The following is a 25667-nucleotide window of genomic DNA, read 5'->3' as shown; positions in this document are numbered from 1 at the left end:
CCTGTGTCATGCACAGATCAGGATATAAGAACCTGATTAGCAGGTGAAAAGCAGTTAAGGCTGCACTATATACTCTTCAAGTAGAGGGCGCAAAACCTGAGGAAAACCGATCTTGTAGAAATTCCAGAACTGAGGCCACTGGCCAGTGAAAACTCGCCACTTTTATGTATAGGGCTACAGTTTCCTGGTGGAGGGAGCTCTAGAGTTAAGTATGGTCTCAACAACCTCAGTATAGAGAGAGACACTGATTAGTTCTCTAGAACCCCCAAACAGAACGATCGGGGAAGAAGGTGTATAGGCATCGCCTTGGCCACGTCTATACCATAGCATCCAGCCCGATTAGGGGGAACCATAAGGGTAAGTGGGTCATCTCCTTAGACACAGATATGTCCATTAGACCATTTTTTGGGCGTCTAATCTCGTTTAATAAATCCACATCCACCGGCTCTTCCTCTTTTATTTCCCCCAGCAATTCAGCCTGCTATGACTGAAGGATACTCATAGTGTGCAGCCACGCACCAGCTTGACCTGCCTCCATATATCCCTTGCCTACTAAACTTGATGTAACTCAACATGGTTTAGAGGATAGTGTTGGGTTTTTTAGGGAAGACGCCATTTTTGGGGCTAAATAGTTAGCAAGCTTGTGCTCGATACGTGGCACATTGTAACTATTTTCCTTAAATCCCTGAACATTTGAGAAGCTATATGTTGTGCTTGTGCAAATACGTGCAGAGAATGGTCTTTTCCATGATTCATGGACACTTCATGGTAAAGATTTGGAAAAAAGGGAAGCCCTCGGCACTGAGGCACTCTTTAAAAACCTCTCATCTAGTTTACGCAAAGATATGGTTTCAGTTTTCTCTGTTGGCCATTCATTATTTAATTTATCAACAGCCCGGGTGACAACCTCCATTAATTTCTTATATCCATGTGTAATCTTTGTGTCTTTGTTCAAACTAATAATGTCTGACTTATCTGAGCTAGAACACTGCATTGCACTCCCGGGCAAGGTGGAAGAGACCACTGTGCAGGCTTCCTGACCTCTTCTGGGCACATACGAACTAGACAATGATTGCTGAGAAAGACACGAAGCTGTCTCAGACACCTCAGCTAGCTCCATTTGTGATCCCTAAGATGCAAGCAGTCGCGCTGCCTCAGCAAACCCTGGCACTGAGCCGCGAAGAACGTTACTATTGCCTTCCTGATAAAACAGGGCTGTTCTGGAATGGAGCAAGTTTAGCGAGAGGCTCTCACAATGGCTACGGGCCTCTTCTGTAAGAGCTGCCTGAGTGTGCTCCACCCCCAAACACTGCACACATAACTCGTGAGTGTCCCCGCCTGCTATGAAACGAGGACAGAGGAACACACACTTCCTGAACTGATCATTAGCCATTTAAACTAGAACACTTGCCAAATGACTGAAAGCTGTAATGCGCTGTTGGCGCCTCCGTTTTATACCTTCCGGTTTTGTCGTACTTGTTACGTAATTACTCGCCGCCTATAAGACAGGCTATTTTTTCTAATTATTTAGATGCACGAATGCTGTGGCGTTCTTCCCCAAAATGCCATTTCGTGATGCAGCATTGAAAGGGAACTAACAAAAAAAATAATACTTCTACAGCATTTACTTATCTTAATTTATTAATCTTAACAAGAATTAGTGCATGCTGAAAAACTATATTGTTCATTGTTTGGTCATGTTTGTTAATGCATTTACTAATGTTTATTAATGCTACCTTATTGTAAAGTGTTACCGGTTTAACTTTTCATTTCATTATTTACAATGATTCAGCTTAAATCTCTCTCTCTCTCTCTCTCTCTCTCGCTCTCTCTCTCTCTGAACATCCACAGCTTTTAATGTATCACTATTAACAAACACCGAATTCATGCTTTTACATTGTTAAAATTCAAAGCATGCCTCTAGTTGACCATGACCACTATATATTGTTATAAATCTCTCTGAATGGGATTGTTGGCCTAACAGGCACAAGACTAACAACACACTTAAATCTCCCAGCATGAGATTGTTTGTCTCCAACCAAACCAAAGAGTGTGGTGAATAAAACCGCTCACGCTCAGAGCCTGCTGGGATATTGACTGAGGGTCTTTACACAGATTTGTCTATTTCCTGTTAGGCAAGACAAGGGCACTTACCTGCCTTTGAACTAATGTTCCCGGGCATATCTGTGTTGAACGGCCAGCGTGAGGTCTGTGTTTAATCCATGTGTGGACTCAAGAGTGTCCAAGCTGTGTGATGCCCTGTATCCCACCGCGTATAGCCATAGACGAATAGAATGACTGTCTCTTTCTCACGCTTGTTACTCTATGAAAATCTATTTGGGCTTCTATTGCATACTCTTTAAAAGAACAGCCAGGCACAAAAGGTGTTTTACAAGGTAATGAGTTTTTAATAGCTGACAACAATATCTTGAGAGTAGGGTGAGCTCTACAGTAATAGTATGCAGATATTAATTTTATGAAACAATTAAATGTAAATGACATTACCAGCAACCTAATGTTCTAGAGTTTCACTTTTTTGTTGTTTTCTCTTTGGGATTGAATCACCAACCTTCTGATTTGTAGACAACCTACATGAACCAGGGAACCACTGCCGCCTCGTAAAGATGACGATGAAGACGGGGATACAAAACACTGGAAACTTTAATAATACAGGTAGCTGATGTAGGTGAAACACATGATGCACAGGATACATAGACAGTGGTAAACAGGTAACATTGATGAGAACTGACAAGGACTGAACTAAAGCAGAGGTATATATGCAAAGAATGAACACAGGTGAAGACACTAATGATGAAGATGAAACAATTAACAGGTGCAAACAATGAAACATGAGGGCAAACGAATACAACTAAGGGAGAACCGTTGCAGTACTCCCCCCTCTCCATAGACACATCCCGCGCCATAGCATAAACAACACCAAAGTAAAGGGGGGGCAACAACAATAAAAAAGTCAACAGAATAGGGGTGGTGATGATGGTGGGAGGAGCCAGGAGAAGGAGATGCCTGATGGAATGCCAGAGATCACTCAGATTGGCTTCCGCCCCAGGGTGGAGTCGCCGGAGAGAGGAGCCATGGTGGAGAAATGGGACTCAACACCCTGGAGAAGATTGACGTGATGACAGCCGTGAAGAAGGTGACCAGGGCGGAGCCAAGCAGACAGAGATCCCGGGGGAAGCTGAGGTTCCGTAGGGCCAGGGTGGAGTTGACGGGTCTGGCGACTGAGGCTGAGGCATGGGTGGTGGAAGTGTGATGTTCTGGGGCTGTTTGATGCTTTAGGACCTAAAAGATTTGCTGTGATAAATGTAAACATGAATTGTGCTGTCTACCAAAAACTCCTGAAGGAGAATGTTCGGTCATCTATTCTTGACCTCAAGCTAAAGTGAACTTGGATTCTGCAGCAGGACAATGATCCAAAACACACCAGCAAGTCCACCTCTGAATGGCTGAAGAAAAACAAAATGAAGACTTTGGAGTGGCCTAGTCAAAGTAACAGACTCATTGTAAGTTATCACAAACACTTTATTGCAGTTGTTGCTGCTAAGGGTGGCCCAACCAGATATTAGGTTTAGGGGGCAAGCACTTTTTCACACAGGGCCATGTTTGTATGGATTTTGTTTACCCATCATAATTCCCTTAATTTAAAAACTGCATATTGTGTTTACTTGTGTTATCCTTGATTAACATTTACATTTGTTTCATGATCTGAAACATTAAAGTGTGACATGCAAAAAAATAGGAAGAACACTTTTTCACCTCACTGTAAGTATCAAGACTACTATACATGTAAGAAGGTACAGTATATGACCACCAAAGAACTTTGTGTGTTTGTACAGTGGTTAGGTAGAAACGTGCACAATAGCTCCTGTGTCATTAAAGCAGGTTAGTGAAGCACTTAAATAAGTGCTTGTTTGTTTTACAGCAGGTGTCCGCTGAGACTCTCTGTATTTAGATGGTGTACAGACATCAGTTCTGGAGGTCCAGTACTGTATGGTAAGAGCTGAACTCTGACTCGCTCTTATTCCCAAACCCACAGTGCTGTTTGTTGCTCAGATATCATTTCATTCTCACCCTTTCGTTCTGTTAGGCGTCTCTCTGAGACCCGCTGTCGCTCAAGACTGATTTATGTGTTTTTCTGTGGCCCCCTGTGACCGGCTCAACAATTCTTGTTTGGGCTCATTGTGGACATTGGTGCAGTGCTGATACTTGTATGTTGCATTGCTCTATAAATTCTAAGAGGAATCACAGTTATGTGAGTACATACATACACTATTGGATAGCATGGTTAAAGAGATTATTTGAAACAATTAATTGACAAATTACTTTTCTAAAATATAAAATAAAAGTATAATAGAAAGTTAAGTTATCATGAGTTTTTACAAAATGAAAACCATATTAACCATCACACAAAACGAAATCTTAATTAGAGTCACAACACCAAACATCATCACAAATGTTGTATTATATTTATTTCCCATTGGTGATTTTTTTTAAATGTACTTTTCATAATGCAGATTATTTGAAAGAAGTTTCACAGCAAATTTTGTTGTACTAACGTCTTAAAGGCTTAATTTAAGCTTTATTTAAAAAGTGCCTTAAAATATGCCTGCAGACAAGCAGTGTTCACCAGCTGGAGGTGACTGAGGCAAGGCAGGCAAATCTCCATAAGGTGTAGTGAAGAAAATCATTGGTTATCAGGACATATGTACAGGGATTATGGGTATACAGCCCAGACATAAGCTTGTTCTACTTTATGTTTCATGTTCTATTTATTGATTTGTTTGCTTTAACAAATTGTAAATAAATAAATGAAACTGGATTCATAGTCAAAGCAACAAAACATTAAAATATATTTTTGTAACACCTTAATAAAAAATGGATTCTCTTATCCAAAATGGGGTCAAATGTGTTTTGGTTTATGAAACAACATAAAGCCTTTATAAAGGACCACATTAATGAGCGCAAGGCCAGACTGTAATGTTCATGCTGGACTGAAAGAGGTCCCGCTCTGTGAACAGTTTGTGCTGTGGCATGGCATTACAGTGCTGCAGAGTCTTACTTACTATAATGAGTGTCATTCATATCAGGCCAGCGAGGGGACAGAACTGCCAAACGCAGACAGCAAATTCTTTCCAGTCACAGGTGCACACACTGCGAGCGGGGTGCTATGCGTTGGGCCAGAGTTAATTCAAACAGCCTGGTGTCGGAGCTGTCAGGGTGTAGTTGTTGTGGGCGAGGAGGCCCAGCCGCTGCAGGAGGTGTCATGCGCTGTAGGTTCTGGGGTGAAGGATGAGGTGGACGTGTGTTGCTTATGAGGACGAGGAAACGCTCCATCTGCTTCCCCTCAGAGCCTCCCTGTGGAAACCTCAGCGTTCAGGCGTCCTTCCTTTGTTTCTTTACTGCCTAGCTGTTTATCTGTATTTACACTTGCTTTTTGTATTGATCTTTATATAATAGTCACTTTTCTATGTGACATCTCAGTGTTCTGTACGTATGGCATCAAGATAAGGTCAAAGCTGTCAGACAACTTTCACCATGTATCAAATGCTGTCAAGTTATAAATCCAGTTAACGGGATGTTTAAAGTTAAGAAATAAATTAAGCAGTTTTACAGCTTGACATTTTCAAGACCTCAAATGCCATCTCTAGACTGGAGGGTTTTAAAATAACATGTTTATGCATTTGTTTAGTTGGGTGTTGGGGAAGCTGCTTTGAAATTGTGGATCCAACTGTAAATACACTCTGGTGCTTTCAAAGCATTGCTTAATGTACAGTAATCCATCTGAATCAGCTGATTTAAACAACTAATCAGACTCAAATGTTGAACACGAGAGGGACACGTTTAGCAAGAATCACTGTTAAGCATTTTTTTTCTGCTTGCTCTATTAGGGATAGTTCACCCAAAAATGAAAACTATAACATAATTTTCTCACTCTCATGTTGTTACAAATCTGTATACATTTCTTTGATCTGATGGATCTGATTTGATCGAAGGAAGATATTTTGAGGAATGTTTGTTACCAGACCAATTATGAGCCCCATTCACTTCCATAGTAGAAAAAAATACTATGGAAGTAATTGGGGCTTATGAACGGTTTGGTTACAAACATTCCTCAAAATATCCTTCTACGTTTGTAAGCACATGAGGGTGAGTAATGAAGAGATAATTTTTGGGTGAACCATCCCTTTGAGCTCCATTAACTCATTTCCTGCTAGCCTTTTTTTTTAAGTTGCCAGCATTCCCTGTGATTTTCACAAAAGTTTCTCAAAATGCCTGTCAGGATATTTTTTATAAATATATAAACATAAAAATATATCACATGAAAGAACAGACCCTCTGTTTTCAAACAAACAAACCAAACGGGAAAAAACTTTTCGTCTTATCTTCATTTGTTCTTTTTTCATAACCTCTTAAATATGGGTAGCTTTCTTTAAAAATACCACGTTTTGAGCAAAAAGCTTTAGTAAAAGAATTTTGTTGATTCAGAACGATTATCAAAACATACACTGAGTTTAAACTGTTGTAAAATGAGTTTTTGCTTAAGTTTTTTATAAGTTGGGTAAGAGCGACATCTAGTAATAGCAGAATTACAGATTACCGTAAAAAACTTGGCAGGAAAGTGTCATTGGCAGGGAAATGTTTTCTCTTAATTGACAAGATAACTCATCAATGGCGGGGAACGAGTTAAGATAGCAATTTAGCATTTTGAAACAGCAGGTTACTATGAAAGTTGCACTACACTCCCTTTATTTAGAAGTTGCCATGTCTGAAGCATTCAGACAAACAGAGCAATTACTGGATATCAGCACAGGTTCGCTGTGTTCAGGAAATTGTGTATAATACTGTACTAATAGTTTACTACTGGTAAACTTCTGTGGATGATCTATCTTCTAGTGTCCATCCTGATGAATTAGTTGAACTTTTTGCTTGTACTTGCAATTCCACCTTGGACTCAGTTGCTCCCCTAAGGCTACAGCGATCCAAGATGAAGAAAAACAATTTCAGAGAATGTCTTAAACATTATCATAGTGCTGCTAAGGAGGCACAGAGAAAATGCAGATAAGCCAAAGACACTTTTTGTAATACAATGTCTTTTTTAAAATCTTGCTCCTAATGCTTCATTAAAATTTTCCGCTGACTTGTGCGAACAGTTTTTGAAACATTTTATCAAAAAATTGAGTGTATCAGGTCTAACATTCCATTTCAAAATTCTCTTCCTCTAGAAATGGCTTCTCGACAAAGCTCCCTATCTCTTTTCCAACTCGTGTCTCCTTCACAGCTCCATGAAATCGTTGTTAGTATGAAGCCCTCCTCTTGTCACTCTGATTTTCTGCCTTCTCCGATTTTCAAAGAGGTTTTTCCAACCTTAAGTCCAGTTGTTAACTGCTAATATCAATAGCCCCTTAACAATGGAATTGTACCAGCTTCTTTTAAACATGCTATTGTCCAGCCGCTATTGATTGATCAATATGTTCAATCTAAAATCCAAATTATTTTTCATCTCAAAGATTTTAGAAAAAGTTGTGTATTCTCAGATCTCCTCTTACTTAAATATTTTTAATATATTGTACACATTTCAGTCTGCCTTGTTGAAGGTTACCAATGAGTTTTTACTGTCTTTTGACTCTGGTTCTTGCTGTATCCGAATCATGCTTGATTAGTGCAGCATTTGACACAAAAGATCATCATATTCTTCTTCAAAGACTTGATCTAGGTTTGCCTCCTACCTCAAGGACAGATCTTTTTCTGCGAATGAAGAATTGTTTTTCATCTCGGGCTCAAATTTCCTATGGTGTTCCTCAGGGCTCTATTCTGGGTCCTCTACTTTTCTCATTATATATGCTTCCACTGGGTTATATCTTTCAGAACATAATTTATCATATCATCTCTATATGCTGGCAATACTTTATTTTCCTAGTAACACAATAACTGTTCTGTGTCCACTCTGTTTGCATGTCTTCAGTACATAAAGTTCTGGATGGATTTGAATGGTTTACAGCTACACAATCACAAAACTAAAATAATGTTTTTTCATCCAACAAGCTGTCTTCTGGCATTGTAAAGCAGCTTGGCCACCTGTCTTCAAATGTATGTGATTGTGTTAGAAACCTTGGTGTTGTCTTTGATCCTATGTTGTCTTTTGATAAACAGGTTAGTACTTTTGTGAAAAGCAGCTTCTTTCAATTAACATCAATTGCTAAAATTAAAAAGATGCTTTCAATGAATGACCCTCAAACTGTAATTCATGCTTTTATAACTTCAAGAATGGATTACTGCAATTTACTTTATCTTGGTTTGCCTAAATCATCTCTTGACCGATTACAACTGGTACAAAATGTGGCAGCTAGATTATTGACTGGCACCAGAAAACGTGAGCACATTACACCAGTACTTGCCTCTCCACACTGGCTCCCAGTTAAGTTTCGTATTCATTTTAAGATTTTGCTCTTTTGTTTTAAAAGCTTTACTCCCCAGTATATTTGTAATCTCCTTACTCTGTATTCTACCCCTAGATCTCTTCGGTCTTCTAATCAATTCCTTCTCTCAGTCTCTCGTTCACATTTTAAATATAAGAGTGAACAGGCTTTTGCTGCGGCAGCTCCAAAGCTATGGAACAGTCTTCCTCTTCACTTAAAATCCGCCCCCTCTAGTTCTCTGTTTAAATATGTTTTAAAAACCCACTTGTATTCTGTATGTTTTAACTCTGTTTGAGGCTGTACAATTGTATGTGTTCCTTTGTTTGCCTGGATTGGGTTTTTACTTTTACTCTGTTTTTATTTGTAGTACAGCAATATGGTTGCAGCTTCTTTTGTTTTTAAAGAGGACATTTTACAAGACTTTTTTAAGATGTCAAATAAATCTTTGGTGGCCCCAGAGTACATATGTGAAGTTCTAGCTCAAAATACCATATAGATAATCTATTATAAGATGTTAAAATTGCCACTTTGTAGGTGTGAGCAAAAATGTGGCATTTTGAGTGTGTCCTTTTAAATGCAAATTGATCTCTGCACTAAATGGCAGTGCTGTGGTTGAATAGTGCAGATTGAGGGGCGATATTATCCCCTTCTGACATTACTTATAGAAATTTCAATTACCTATTTTTTCACATGCTTGCAGAGAATGGTTTACCAAGACTAAGTTACTGGGTTGATTTTTTTTCACATTTTCTAGGTTGATAGAAGCACTGGGGACCCAATTATAGCACTTAAACATGGAAAAAAAATCAGATTTCATTATGTGTCGTCTTTAAATGTGTTTTATAAATTAATAAACTAAACTAAACTTACATATTTAGATATACTTAAGAAGTATTTTACCCAGAAATGCATTAGATTTAAACAGATGTTATCTTGTGCCTTTTTTGTGTATTTACTTTTCATGACTATTTTTAGAGTATAAAGTATATGTAATGTTATGGTAAAGTTTACTGCTAGATATGTTGGAGGCAGTTGGTGGCTGAGCTTGCAAAGCAATGTTAAATTGTCCTTGAATGATGAGGTCTGGGTGAATGTGAAAGGCTGTCTGGCACAGGTGCTGGCTCAAGCTCTGAGAAAATCACCTGTCTCCAGAGAAACACCAAACTAATGAGCATGTTGAAGGTTCGTGGCACAAATGTCCACATAATCCAACTAACGGAAGCTAAAGCCAATGTTTCCTGCCTGGTGTGGCATATGAATTCAATTTTAACTTTGCATTTTAACATATATGACATAGAATTTGTTCACTTACTGTTTGACTATTTTGACAGAAAATACACTTTGCTGCATTTTTAAGAGCAACATTGTTTTCATGCTATATTACAGTTTGATGGAGAAAGGTAGTAATTATTAAAAAAATAAAAACATAAGAGCTATTATGTTTTAGCGTTCAGCTAAACAGTACCGAAGCAAGTCGTGACAGGCATGCCAGGAATATTACGGGGAGACGCAGCATCTTGTTTTCTTTTTCAGGGAGCCATGGTTATATGGGTAACCTAAGCTGGAGAAAGGTAATAATTATGGAAAAATATAAACATAAGAGCTATTATTTTGAAAGTTCTCGCTCTACTGAGAAATTCAATTAATTTAGTAGGGGCTTTTTTTCCAAATGTAGAGAGAGACTGAGACAGACAGGTAAATAGATAGAGCTCATTATTTTAAGCACATGTAACCAGTTTATTTAGTTTTAATCAAACTTTAATCTTTAATCAAACAAAACAAACTTTATTTCTAGAGCTCCAGACTGTTTTTGTGATCAATGCTGGCAGGTTTCTGTGGCAGGACAAACAGAGGAGTCACTAAAACAGCAGGTATCAAGGTGACACGACTCACTCTACATTACCAACCAAGAGTTCAGACTCACAGATACTCTCACTGCCAAATCTGTCCTTAAATTTACATGGCCTGAGGGCTTAGCCAATCATGATGTGTTCTTCAATCAACATTGTTTGTCAGTCCTGAAACAAATCTTCTTGCCAAACTAACATAGATCTAACCTTATTCTGACCCTAAGCCCAAAGCTTGGAGTTAGAGAAAAATTCTGTGCTAGTAAAAATGTTGGTCAATACACTAGATAGCAATGAGGTTAACTGAAGGCTGAGAATTCTGTTTACATTTACTGCTTCTCTTCTTCTATGAAACAGACCGAAATTATCTTACATAATGTCAGTGCTGTGGTTGGATAGTGCAGATAAAGGGGGCGGTATTATCCACTTCTGACATCACAATAGGATCCAAATTACAATGACCTATTTTTTCACATGCTTACAGAGAATGGTTTACCAAAACTAAGTTACTGGGTTGATCTTTTTCACATTTTCTAGATTGATAGAAGCACTGGGGACACAATTATAGCACTTAAACATGGGAAAAGTCAGATTTTCATGATATGTCCTCTTTAAATGAAGCAAAATAAAAGCTTGAAAAGTGAAAATATTTATTATAATGTGACATGGTATGAAATTAAATTTTTTTAATAAAAAGTCCCTGTTTTGCCAACAAAAAAATAGTTTTCCTCATAAGAAAGAAATCTTTTTAAAGAACCATGTGAAAACCACATTTGGAGAAATCCAGAAATCATAGTGACCTAGATGTGGTAAAAGTGTAATAAAATCAATAGAGCTTTTAATGCAAATCCTTGTCTTTTCATTTTGGTAATAATCACTGCATTGGTGCATCATATTTATTCTATACTTATTTAAACACAAACATTAAGTGAAGAAATGAGAGCTTTAGTGCTTTAACTCTTTCCCCACCATTGACGAGTTATCTCGTCAATTAATAGAAAACATTTCCCTGCCAATGACGCTTTCCTGACGAGTTTTTACTGTAATCTGTAATTCCACTATTAGATGTCACTCTTACCCAAATAAACAAAAAAGTGAAGCAAAAACTAATTTTATTAATTTTATTTTGATAAACGTTCTGAATCTGATCTCTAACAAAAGTCATTGGCAAAAATGCAATTATTTCACTTATTGCTCAAATTTGTTATTTTTTAAGAAAACTACCCATATTTAAGAGGTTATAAAAAAGAGCAAAAAAAGAAAGGATGAAAATTTTTCCCGTTTTGTTTGTTTATTTGTTTGTTTGAAAGCAGAGGCTGTTCTTTCATTTGATATATTTCTATGTTTATATATTAATAGAACATTTTCCTGGAAGGCATTTTGTGAAACTTTTGTGAAAATCACAAAAAAAATGCTAGCAACTTTTTTAGAAAAGGCTGGTGGGGAATGAAATAAATTTAAATACTGAAGAGAAAAAATATACAAATGATTTGCAAAGGTCTCAGAAATCTGATTTTGATTGAAAGCAACATCTGTGTAATACAGAAATAAAACGTCTCAGGTTACACAAGTAACCATGGTTCCCTAAAAGGGAAACAAGATGCTTCGTCACCAAAGCAACTTTATGGGAATGCCTTTTGCATGACTGCGTAAAAAGCACCTATGTAAAATCAGAGGCAGGTAACGTAGGAACGAGGAATCCGAAGGAGATGACATTCTGCTAAACAGTGCCAAAGCAAGTCATGACAGGGATGCAGGGAGTATTGCAGGAAGATGCAGCATCTTGTTCTGTTTTCAGGGAGCCATGGTTATATGTGTAACCTAAGTTGTATAGCTCTCCTGGTTCTTATATATAAACGGAGAAGGACAAAAAAGAATGCAAAATTATAGGCCATGGCACATTAATAAGCACCTTAGGCACATAACTGAGCCTAGGGCTCAGAAAAGCCTTGACCATCCCCGGTGCGAAATCAGGCACATAATGGAAACCTTTTCAGTACCAAAAACTTGACTGAAATGGTCTTGATGGACTCGAAACTCGATGGACTTGGTCAGGCTGTCCAGAACAATAGCTAGGTGCCAAGCTGGGATGCGGCTCACCGGCCTCAGCCTCTAAGTGCCATGAAGGAAATAAGTTATAACCAGGTCTCTCCAAAGCGACTGGTCGCCCAAAGACACACTGTACTCTTGGCCACGGCTGTACCAGGTGCTGAATACGTAAAGGACAACAAGAGTGGACAGTCTGTCATCTCTCGAGAAGTCCACTTCTGCTCAGTAAAACATTGTCCAGTCAAGCTCCACAAGCTCTGGGTGAAGTGTTTATTTCCCGGGCCTTAGCCCCCATCTCGGCAGGACGTCTGCTTCCTAATTCAGACACCCGGGAGTGTACACTGCTTGGAGTGCTAACTTGTTCGGTGGGCGCAAGCGCAAACCCCCCTAGCTGAAGATGTTTTAGAGCCTGAAAGCCTGCCAGTATCTCTAGGCAATCTATGTGCCAACTGAACTGATAGACTTTCCATAGATTATGACCCACATGGACTTCCATAAACACTCCCCAGCCCGTGAGAGATATATCTGTCGTTAGCATAACTCAACAACACTGAGCCCCAAACACCGGCCCTTAGGGAAGAAATCCAAAAGTTTATTCAATAAAACTAAGGCACGAAGACATTTGTGCATGACCTTGATCATGCGAAATGGGTTGCCCCTTGTTTTTTTGCCACCACTGTTTAGAGATATAACGTGTGATGCTGCAGCCATGAGACCTAACAGCCTTTGAAACTTCTTCTCAGTGTGTGATTTCCTAGCCTAATTTTACCCACGGTAAAATAATGGATTCTATATGAGCAGGAGACAACCGAGCCTACATTGAACTAATATTAGCCAGTTGTTGATGTAATTCAGAACACAGATGCCCTGGAATCTTAACGGGACCAGAGCTAGATCCATACATTGTGGTGCGGTGTGAGAGGGCTTGACCCATATTGGTACACTGTGCCCCAAAAATCAACCTCCGAAACTTTCCTGTGTTTATAATTATCACTTAACCTAACAATACAAAAGCTTAAATACATTGCAATACATTAAGAAAAACATTGTTACATAAAAACATTGTGCATGTGGCTGTGACAAATGAGTCCGAAAGCCACAGGTCTGTTTCAAATTCGTGGATGATCGATGCAAAATGACATCACGTATCTGTAAAACATCTCTATCTCTAAAAGTTAAAGGTCACATTGTACGTGTGGAAGAGCAGAGATTCATTGGCAGGATATGGAACAGATATATTTGTAATATTTCAGTGGTTCCTGTGGTTTGATTGGCTGTCAGAAGCAAATGTCACAGTGATTCATTGGAGAAAGACACAGTGACCATGCGCAGCGTCAGGCTTTCAACATCAACATGACAATGAGCTCTGAGCGAGTTCATTAAACGCTAGCTAACCCGACACACTCTCTCTCTCTCCCCATCTTTCCACACCTTCATGTACGCATCTCAGCCTGTCAGTGTCCAACCGTAGACACTTCACTCCATTAATGAGGAGCAAATGAATGCAGCCTGGCCTGGCGCTCTGCCATCAGACAAACTCATCTTATGCCACTTTCCACTCAAGATCAGACATCTGCTTGACACTAAACATCATTATACAATTATACAGCAGACTTGACTCTTGACAGTGTACTCCAATAGACAAAAATGAACAACAATGTAATCTGACTAAATACAGTTTGAGAGCTTTGAAATTTTGCCTTTCTTATTTAAAATAAAATTAAGTTCAAATGCAAACCTTTTTCAGCAGTAAATGTTTTATGGGCAGATATTGGTTTATTTTGATTTGTGTGTGGCATTGAAACGTTTATCTTTGTCTTTGTCTCTTCTACTCAAGCCCTCTTCTTCATTTTCATTGCTTCTACATTAGATTTGTCCTCCACTCCATCTATATTTTCATGAGATCTCTCTTTCTGAGTTATAGTTGCTCACCCGCTCCCCCCGCGCTGTCCTTCATTTATGATGCGTCCTCTCTGTATTCACCTCCTCTCTGTTTAACCTTTATTTTTATCTGCTCCCTGTGTTCACCTCCTCTCTATCAGCTCTTCTCTGTTTCACCTGCCGTCTGTGTTCACATCTCTTCTGCGTCACCTCCTGCTTTTTATCTGCTGTCTGTGTTTACATCCTCTATTAGTATTACCACATCTAAATATTCAACTCTCCTCTGTTTTACCTAATCTCTATATGCTACTATTTTTAATGTACTGTTTCATCGCCTTTGAAATATCATTTTTGTGTTCTGCTCCTCTGTTTCACTGCTTCTCTGTTCTTACATACAGTATATATTTATAATTTAGAAGATGCTTTTATCCAAAGTGACTTACAAATGAGGTAAGATAATAAAACAACATAAGGGATTTATAGTACTGGGGCAGTAACCTCAGTAGTGCAGTAATATCTGTTAAAATTATTTAAAAAAGAAAGAGTAACACAATAGTATGTAAACATTTAGGAGTACCAGAAATGAATCAAGTGCTGGTTGAATAAATATATCTTTATAGGAAGGTAACAGCGGACTGTTAGTACATCTGGGAATATCACTCTTCTAGAAATCATTACATCCGCTCTTTTTTATTATTCCTGTTTAATATCCTCTTTTTAACCTTTTTTTCACATCCTGTATTTCCCCCATCTCTGTTTTATCTCCTCAGTGTAGTTGGTGTTGTTTTTCCATTATTGTATGTTGTAAGCCACGTCCTGACGTCCTAAAGTTTGTCAACAAATTGAACACAACTGTAGACTGCATCTGTACCTGCTTTCACGCAATGATTGATGGATGAATATATACATGCTGTGCAAATCGAACACAAAAATACCTCATTATTTCTACCTTCATTATTTTAGTAACATGAGCTGACGCAGGCCAATCTTTGTTAATTCTCATGTATGAATACTAATAAACCAAATCTACCCCCACAGATTGCAGAATTATGATGATATATGAATATAATATAGGTAAATCTATACTGAAGATTGCGACTGTAGCTCTTTCTTCAGGAACTCTGTTTACCTATGCAGTGCCCACTGTAGATTATTCATGAAACTGGAAATCTCTGTGTAATGAGATTTTACACATGCATGCTTATGCAACCATGTTTTTAAGCCGAACTTGATTCCCTCACCGCTTGATGTATTATTTATTAATTCAATCATAAGCTTTGGATCACATGGTTGGGAAAAATCATTTAACCTTTCAGTCCAGCGTTATGTCAAATATGATGGTGTATCAGGATAAACATATTGTGCAAACTATGTGCAAAACTTGCTAATAAATATTTCAACCTGTGCTGTAGCTATAAATGCACACCCTCTAATAGTAAAAATTAACCATGTTTTAACTAGTGTAAAGTTGCTATACATTCTCACTCCCCAAGGCATCAAAATCTGAAGCATGTTCAAACGCCTTCAGCGTCAATATGAAGACGCGAAGGGTGCCCCTATGCGTCACTATATCGATGAAATGGGAACTCTGTTGCTTTCATGCTAATCCCTCAGCATCGGATATAGACGAAAGGGAATCCCGGAAGGTGATGCTGTCATGTTAGGCGACGATCGGCAGGATCATGCCGCTTCTGGACGGTAACTACTCAATTTTTTTCCAATTTTTAAACCATTGTCGCTTGGGGTTGGGGTTAGATTTGGGGTTTGGATGTCAGTTTGTTTATACTTTTTGTCTTCTGATTTTTAAGCCACTGTTGCTTGGGGTTAGGGTTAGAGTTCGGGTTTGGGTTAGGATGTCTGTATTGGTTTATACTTTTTGTCTTCTGATCTTTAAGCCATTGTTGCTTGGGGTTAGGGTTAGAGTTGGGTTTGGGTTAGGATGTAATTTTATGTAACAGAAAGTGGTTCTAACCCCAACCCCAAGCGACAATGGTAAAAAAATTGGAACAAAAATTGAGTAGTTACCATCCAGAAGCGGCATGACCGTGCCGATCGTCGCATAACGTGACGGCATCACCTTCCGGGATTCCCTTTTGTCTGTATCCGACGCTGAGGGATTAGCATGAAAGCAACGGAGTTCCCATTTCGTCGATATAGTGACGCATAGGGGCACCCTTCGCGTCTTCATACTGACGCTGAAGGCGTTTGAACATGCTTCAGATTTTGACGCCTTGGGGAGTGAGAATGGGTTGTAAAAAATATATAAACCATAAACCATTGGTAATAAATATGCCCAAAAAACTGAGATAGGACCAACTGCAGAAGCGCAGAACTATATGTCATGATAGTCTGAGACTGACAGCCCCAGCCTGACAGTCTGAGGCCAGAAGTGGGCGGAGTTGTAATTTCAGACCGGAGGTGGACGGAAAATTATTAAATGTTAAAATCTATTAAAATGCTTTATGCTCAAGCTTTATTTTTTAAGATTTGTGTTAAATGTTTTTTTTTATGACACAACAAAACAAATGGATAATAAACTATAAATTAAACTTTAAAAAACGTATTATATATATAATTAATAATTAATTATATTAATCTCAAATGGCAAAAAGTGCCTCAGTCATTCTGAAATCGCCTTATATATTTATAAATAATATACAGTTGTATCTCATATATCGTAAATATATATTTTCAAATTAAATATTTTTAATACATTTTTATACAATTCATACTTAAAACAAGCACACTGATCTCACGGTCGGTACTTTGATGTCAAGTGAATCGCTCTGTGCAAGCGCTGCATTTTTTTTATCGACGTGGGTCTTGATCACAGTCCAGTTTTATAATGGATATGGTTTTCTAACAAAATTAGCGTCCGTGCGGAGCAAAAAAGATAGAAAAACCGCATGACTGCATGATCATATCACCGTATTATTTACTGCCAAAAGCTTGCCGCGCAATGAGTAACGCTGGTTTAAACTTTGAAACGGTCCAAAAAAACACCGAAGTAGCGGAATGCCTTATAAGGCCCACTTCTGGCCTCAGACTGTTAGGCTGGTGCTGTCAGTCTCAGACTGTCATGACGTATGGTTCTGCGCTTCTGCAGTTGGTTAGTATTGAAAAAACTTGGTTACTACAAAAATCATGGTTCATTTTCATAAGGGTTTCCCATTGATTCTTCTGAACTTCTGTCCAGTAACATGAAGACATACCATTCTATACCAGCACCTTTGGTGGTTGACACCAATGTATAAATGAATGATGTATAAATAGCTCTCAAATGAGGCTTTGGTCTGTTATATAGGTGTTGCTTCAAGCAATGACTCTCAATCCACCAATTAATCAAATGTTTGACTAAAAAAGACGTGATATGCCTCTATTTGTATATGTAAGGGATAAAGTACATCCAGCTTATAACAAGACTACTTGTCACATGTGTAAATTATTGAACATGAAAGATTTGATACTTTAATACTATATTAGCTTATTTGTAAGAAATGCAGACATTCCAAAAGGAAGGTTCCTTACGGCTTTAAATCAAGACTTGACGTTTAAAAAAAGATAACCATTAGCCTTCGAATTGGGATGCACCCAACATGTGTTATCAGTTTCAGGTGGTTGTTATCTGGAAGTAGTAAACCTTGATATGTCACCACTGACCACATTAAAATAAAGAATTCAAGAGCACTGTGTTATTAAATCATTTATTTTACTATGCAATAACATCTATATTACGCTGAACGCGCACAGCATTAGTTGAGTACAGCGACAGACAGCCAGGAAATATACAGTATGCCTTAGTTAAGTCCTCCAATTCACTCAAGAGTCAAACAATTTAAGGATAGCATGATTTAATTAAACTATACTAACTATACAGGTGCATTTCAACAAAAACAAATGTTGAAATATTTTATTAGAAAACTAAAAAATTACTGATATATATGATATGATATGATATGTTATAAAACGGTTAGTTCCAATCCTTGATTCTGATTGGTCAATAGGTGTGCTTTATTCACGATAAAACACTGCTATGACCGCTTCACCCAACGATTCTATTTATCACTGTGCCCTTAGCAACATCCTTAGCAACCACACATATCATTTTTATTTGAGCATTCATGCATGATATTACACATTGAAACGTTGTTGTTCACAGTCAAGGACTATTTTTTTCTAGCAGAAAAATGCTTTTATTGATTTAACTTCAAGAAAGTTGCACTAATATTTTTTTACTTTAATATTGTGTGGTAACCGTTTTATAAAAGCAATAAGGTACTTGAGGCAAATGCTGTATCGTGAATAAGTAACGGCTGAAGGGGTTGCAGGGGTTAACAACGCACTTCAGCCGTTACTTATTCACGATACAGCGCAGCCTCTCGTACCTTATTGCTTGCATATGATATGATATATACCTATTTTTTTCTTTTACAGTGCATTTACATAAAAGTTTTTCACATTTAACCTTAATTATTATGCAAAGCTGTCAAATTCAGATGTGCAAAACGGTGCCAGAACAATAAGCATGGTTAAAATGGACATTAATCAAAAATTGAACTGTTTTTGGATATTTTTTGATCAGTTTGAGTGACAGCAGTTCTGTCTCAAGCCGCGAGTTTGTGTGAGTCCAGCAAAACTGTAAAACATTACTTTAAAAACCTTGCATTGACCTGGTAATCTTTTCTCTGTTAGTGGCTTTAATGTGGATACTATCAGAGGTTGTGCTGTTGCTTGTCAATGTTGTATAATTTCATTTCCCCTTGATAAAAGTTCATATGTGTGCTTTATTGATGTTAGTTGTCATACATTAGTGACCGGATGTGAGAGATTTTCTCTGCAGCTTTGCTTAAACTTTACAGTTCCAGTATTGTATATCTGCAATTGTATGTGGTGTTTAGACCTATTGTAAATATTTAGCGTTTTGATCATTTTGACACTGGATGTTGGCACATCGTGATTTTTATTATTGTAACTGATATGTACAGTATATGTGTCAGTGCATACACTTTGCATCATTTATAAAATGATGTGTTTATTCATATCCATACACATTTTCAACTCTGAAGTGTTTGATAAGTATGTTATAGGCTGTTAATGAAGTTTTATGCTAATGGTAAATTAGTTTATCGGTGCTCACAGACAGCTACAGTAAACAGTAAATACATGTTGCAGTCCTGGTTGTGCGTTGCATAAAACTTCTCACAGAAATGTTCACCCATAAAAAGCACGGAAGGATGAAGAGATCAATAAAAACTGTTCGCCTCTGGGTTCACCTCAACCAGAATCTCTAGCGGCTTGATGCTCCCCTGTTTTGATGACCTTATGATCTCACTGTTTCTAAAAGTAGCCCACATAGATAAAAAACAATCCCACACACATTGTGGATTTACTCAAAAGAAAAAAAAAACGCTTAATAAGATTTATAAAAATGCATATATTTATGTTAAAGTATAACTTTGACACAAGATTGACTGATCTGGTTTAAACAGCTAAATAGATGTAAATAAAGGCACTTATGTGACCGTTAAAAAACTGCAAACATGCTCTTGAATTTAATTTGAGCTTTTTTTAAACTCCATCTGTAATTTGATATAAGACTTGCTTATCAGTGTTTGGATTTTGATCCGTTCTTACAGAAGTGTCGGACTGCTGGGTCTTCATTTATTAATCTGCTCTTTCCATGTCCTATCACACCTTCACTGTTGGATTTAAGTCAGGATTGGTTTGGCTGCATCAAAGCCTAATTTGTCTTCTTTTAAACCATTTCAGATTCTGTGTTATTCATGGCTCCTAACACACATATATAGTTGAGAATGGGCCTGCAACAACAGAAATCGTCAATTTGATATTATTTTTCTACTTTAAATGTACATTGCATTATAATGCTGCTGTACAATACCTATAGATATCAGGGCAGTTGACTATATCTGGCTATATGTGACCACAAAATTAGTCTTAAGTTGCAGGGGTACAGTATAAATGTACCAGTATAGCCAACAATACATTGATTATAGATTTTTTTATGCCAAAAATCATTAGGATATTATGCAAAGATCATGTTGAATGAAGATATACCGTAAATACATCATATCAATATAACTTTATCTTTGTGAGTGGATGTACTTCATTTGGACTATACTTTAAAGGACATTTTCTCAATATTTAGTTTTTTTATATTTTCAAATATTTTTATCTTTGCCAAATAGTATCCTTTCCTAACAAACAAACCATAGATCAGTGGAAAGCTTTTTTATTTAACTTTCAGATGGTGCATAAATCACAATTTCAAAACATTGACCCTTATGACTGGTTTTGTGCTCCAAGGTTACATATAGTCTATATGACAATGACAGTTTTGATGAAAAGCAGGTCAAAATATAGTGCATTTATATCGAACAGTCAACAAGTTGTGCCCTGCATACAGGTGCAGTCATTTCTACGTTGATTCGGCTGTAATAAGACGCTCAATGTGCGAGTCATTTCAGAAGACCATTTCACCCCAGGCAGCGTCCTCCAAGCAGCCTCTATTTACACCTCCCTAAACATACACGTCCACTACAAGCTATTCATTCCCACTTCAGAGGAATTACAAAGAAGCTATCAGAGGCAAGTCAGAAATAAAATTGCATATCAGCACAAAGTATTTGGTGAGCTGCTGTTGTGATATTGACTTTTTGTACCCCTTCAGCTTTCACAGCTGAAATTGCTGTACTGCTTTATAATAGTCTGAGCCCACAACGCTGTAAGCAGGTCAGGCAATTATTATTGAAGCAGGCGCGGGGCTTTGCAATGGATTTTACAATGCTTTTCACATTTGGAGCTTAAAATCAGTGCCATTTTAAAAATGAAAAAAAAAACTGAAATCTTTAAATGATCGATTTAATTCAATTATGTTTTTATTTATATAGTATTTTCCTAATGCACATTTTAATGCAGCTTATCAAGAAAAAACATGGTTGTATACCGTAATATATTGGATTGTTGTGAGGTAAAGAAAATGGATGCTTGCTTAGGTGGATAAGATCTATTCTGTCTATGCAAGGTAGTCAAAAGAAAATGAAATTTCATTTTCTACACATTTGTAGCAAAGTGCTCATTTTATGGAAGAAAACATCCCAAAGATTCTTTAAAAACTCTCCAGTGAATATATAATAGCATACATGTTTAAAAAACTCATTTTGAGTAAATAAGAACAGATATTTATTTAAGTTTAAGTTGACATTGTCTTATTTGTTTTGTCTTTTTCCATATAATGTGGCATTTTCTAACCTTTAAAAAAGTTTTAGGTGTCTGTGATGTCAGGAGCAATAACTTGAATTAGTGTTCAGTTGAAATGTTCACTAATGCATTTCATATGTGCATGCATAATGTTTGAGCATTTCTGACTGCTGAGTTATTTTTCTGAATCTTTAGCCTCATCCATATGCAAACGTTAAGGATTTGCTGCAAAGCTTCGTTGTTCGCTGGCTGTTTGGCTTTGTAACAGCAATTGTCATGACACTTAAGGCGTATCCTGTCCGATTTTGGAATTACGCTGCTCTTAATAACCGATAAATTAACAATTGGATGCAAACGCATTATCTGTGTAATAACTTGAGGCGGCATACAGCTGCCTGTTTACATAAGACTTAACCTGTGCACTCGCCATGCCGTTTGCATCGCGTGCATTCAGCAGAGCAAGCTAATACGCTCTCTCCTGCTGATGTAGTGTGACTTTAAGCCCTCAAACTCTCTCTTCCTGTCTAGCCATGTGTGATACTGTCGCACTTTCTTCTCATTGTCTTTGCTTCAGTCTCCATTGCAGGTTTTATTTCAGCACAGAATTCATCGGGCCGAGTGCATATAACAAAATCTATAGCGTAAATGTGTGATTGTGACAGTGCTTGACATAAAACAGCGGTGGCAGGTTTTGAATGTGAAAGATATTTATGTGACGGGAGGCGGTACAGCGATGAGTCAGAGTCCGCCTACAAACTCCTCTGTAATTGCTCATAAATTACAGTGTTTCGTGTTGACAGATGGCTGCGACTTTGATGAGTTCCATCTTTCCATCAGTATGAAATACTGGATCGCAGTGAGATAGCAGCTAATGTCATGTAAGAGTTATGTGGCTTTGTGCCTCTTAAGGTCTTTTGAGATAGATGTGCAATTATGGTATGTGAGAAGTGCAGGAGCTTTCCTCACATTTGCTCACGCAATGGCTGTGTGAAAAGCCATTTATAAAATTGCCCTTAAATGATCATTCAAATTCATGCTTTTCAAAGTGTGCATTGTTGTGCAAAGCACAACTTTACGGTAAACGTGTATAGCACATAATATCAATGATATTATTTTTACATTTTGCTCTTTAAACTGTAGATATAATTGTTGCCGGATTGTTAAACAGCTGCATATACATAATAATAGATGTGTTTTCATATGTATCAATAGTTTGTAATATCTGTGGTACCATAACTCTTCTTAGGTTGTCTGTTGTGGTGATTGTAGGTGTCAAGTCCTATTCTTCTAATGCAATGTTTACTGTAATGAATGTGATGCTAGTGATGTATTAGTTTATATATATTTGGCAATTTGCACAGTCGTTGTCTTTCACCTGTGGCAACGGGAGCAGATTAGAGTCTAAACAGGGCAAATTAGTGAAAGTGACACGCTTGTCAAGTTTAGTAGCGCATACGGCACCTGGAGGAAATGTGCCTCGCTGTGAGACTCAAACTGGCGACCTTTGGGTTACAAGCCTGACTCTCTACTAACCATTAGGTTACAACTGCCCCCAGTCATGGCCTATTGGTTTGTCTGAAATTAGCAATTATGAAACCACATTACCTAAAAGCACAGATGGGAATGGAAATTTTTGCAGGTGATTTTAATGACAAGGCATGCAGACGAAAGATCTCATTTCCATAATGACAAATGCAATTTACCAAGAGCAGCACAAAATGGTTTAAGACATGCTTTTTGGGCATTAAATAATACCAGTCAAATGAGGAGCGCAAGCATTGCGTGATTCATTTAAATTTTGCATCTGAAATGGACGTACAATATTGTCGGTTGCAAAAATATCCATGTCCATGCTTTTCCAGTGTGTCTTTAGTAAATCCTAAAAAAGTCTGCAATATAAATTGCTTTAATATTTTGTTAATGCATTGCTTTAATGCTGTATATGTACTGTTTATCATTAAGGAGTTTTTGTAAGCCTTTAGTCACTTTCTGTGAATCTCAAATGATTTTTCCCCCTTTTTGCAGTGGATGGATGTATAGACTGGTCAGTGGACTTGAAGACGTATCGTGTGTTGGCCGGTGAACCGCTGCGGGTGAAATGCGCTCTCTTCTATAGCTACATTCGCACTAACTACAGTGTGGCCCAGAATGCCAAGCTGCGGCTCATCTGGTACAGGAACAAGGGTGATTCGGAGGAGCCAATCATCTTCTCAGGTCATCGGCTCAGTAAAGAAGGAGATTCCATTTGGTTCCGCTCGGCGGAAATGGAGGACAACGGATTTTACACTTGTGTGCTCAGGTGGGTCATTAGCAATTCAGATTTCAATCCAATGACCAAATGCGCTCTGGCATGAAACCATATTGTCTGAGGCTTGTTTTCTGTTGATTTTTCAAAGACCATAACCTAACACAACACTGAGTCAGATACGAGGTCACCTAGAATTACCATATTGAACAGAAAGATTCAAATGACTTGTCTGTGTTTCAGCATAATTTTACTGAACAAACCACAAATAAAATTGGCTGAAAATATTTTTCTGCAAAGGTGGAAATATATATATATATATATGTTTTTTTTTTTACTTTGGACGAGAATATTAACAAACTGAGTGAAACAGTTTAGAGCATACAGTACATGCACCAATAAACATTTTGTAGCATTAAGTTCATATTTATGCTTAAATGTGTAAGGGAAAAAATATGACCCCATCCATCCGTTTGGTCCAACGACGGAATCCAAACGAAGGGTTATAGCGCGTTCAGTCTTTTCCGGCGCTTATAAAGACAAATTAACGTTACGCAACTTTACATCTGACTCCAAGGATATAAAACGTATTATAATATGAATCAAATTGATATAAATATAGAATTTGGATAAACGTTTGATCATTCTATTTAACTCATTGTTATATTGACTCGTTCAAGTGGATCTCAATTGTCGCTTAGAATCCTTGCATCAGCTGCTGCAGGTTCACGATCACAAACTCGACCATACAACTAATCAAAAGTTAAGAAGTTCGTCAGACCTTATAATTAAAGGCAGTCGATTCGTCGATGCTTAACCCTGTAGTTAAAATTAAGTGGTTCGTCAGACCAAAGGCAGACGATACGCCAAACTTAACCCTATTAAGATTAACTGGTTCGTCAGACCAAAATAGTAAAAGGCAGACGATACGCCAAACTTAACCCTATTAAGAGTAACTGGTTCGTCAGACCAACATAGTAAAAGGCAGACGATACGCCAAACTTAACCCTATTAAGAGTAACTGGTTCGTCAGACCAAAATAGTAAAAGGCAGACGATACGCCAAACTTAACCCTATTAAGAGTAACTGGTTCGTCAGACCAACATAGTAAAAGACAGACGATACGCCAAACTTAACCCTATTAAGAGTAAGTGGTTCGTCAGACCAACATAGTAAAAGGCAGACGATACGCCAAACTTAACCCTATTAAGAGTAACTGGTTCGTCAGACCAACATAGTAAAAGGAAGACGATACGCCAAACTTAACCCTATTAAGAGTAACTGGTTCGTCAGACCAACATAGTAAAAGGCAGACGATACGCCAAACTTAACCCTATTAAGAGTAACTGGTTCGTCAGACCAACATAGTAAAAGGCAGACGATATGCCAAACTCAACCCTATTAAGAGTAACTGGTTCGTCAGACCAACATAGTAAAAGGCAGACAATACGCCAAACTTAACCCTATTAAGGGTAAGTGGTTCATCAGACCAACATAGTAAAAGGCAGACGATACGCCAAACTTAACCCTATTAAGAGTAAGTGGTTCGTCAGACCAACAGAGTAAAAGGCAGACGATACGCCAAACTTAACCCTATTAAGGGTAAGTGGTTCGTCAGACCAAATAACCAAAACATAAAATGGCAGACAATACGCCTACTTAATCCTGGTCATAGATTTGCGGTAACAAAGGATACATCAATTTACTTGTAGTCAATAATTCAGAGTAAGGCAGAATAAATGCAAACGTAACAATTTATTAACCAGGTAGGTAGCACATAATTCAGAAGCCAATTTACATTCCAATTTACATTCCAATTCAAATACGAAACAAACGAAAAACCATTGCATACCTGGTAAGGAGATGAAGATCTGGTTACAGATTCCTCAAAATAAAATAAAAAGAAACATCAAAGATACAGCATCATGGGGGTGCATTTCTAGATATAGAAAGTCCCGCCTAAGTCTTCTACACATCTCCTTAAATAACCAG

The 25667-nt window shown here is 37.8% G+C and overlaps 1 protein-coding gene across 3 annotated transcripts in view; it reads left to right on the top strand.

Annotated features, from left to right (window-relative positions):
• Positions 1-25667, top strand: part of il1rapl2 (interleukin 1 receptor accessory protein-like 2) — a 282978-nt gene that overhangs the window by 141756 nt on the left and 115555 nt on the right. For all 3 annotated transcript variants that reach the window (XM_055177737.2, XM_055177738.2, XM_055177739.2), the window contains one exon: positions 23456-23729. In XM_055177737.2, coding sequence (XP_055033712.2) covers positions 23456-23729 — 274 coding nt within the window. The remainder of the gene's footprint in view (positions 1-23455; positions 23730-25667) is intronic.

Source organism: Misgurnus anguillicaudatus, chromosome 16 (assembly GCF_027580225.2).
Source record: "Misgurnus anguillicaudatus chromosome 16, ASM2758022v2, whole genome shotgun sequence".
Classification (NCBI taxonomy): domain Eukaryota; kingdom Metazoa; phylum Chordata; class Actinopteri; order Cypriniformes; family Cobitidae; genus Misgurnus; species Misgurnus anguillicaudatus.
Note: the sequence above shows the minus strand (reverse complement) of the source record. Positions and strands in the feature narration are given on the sequence as shown.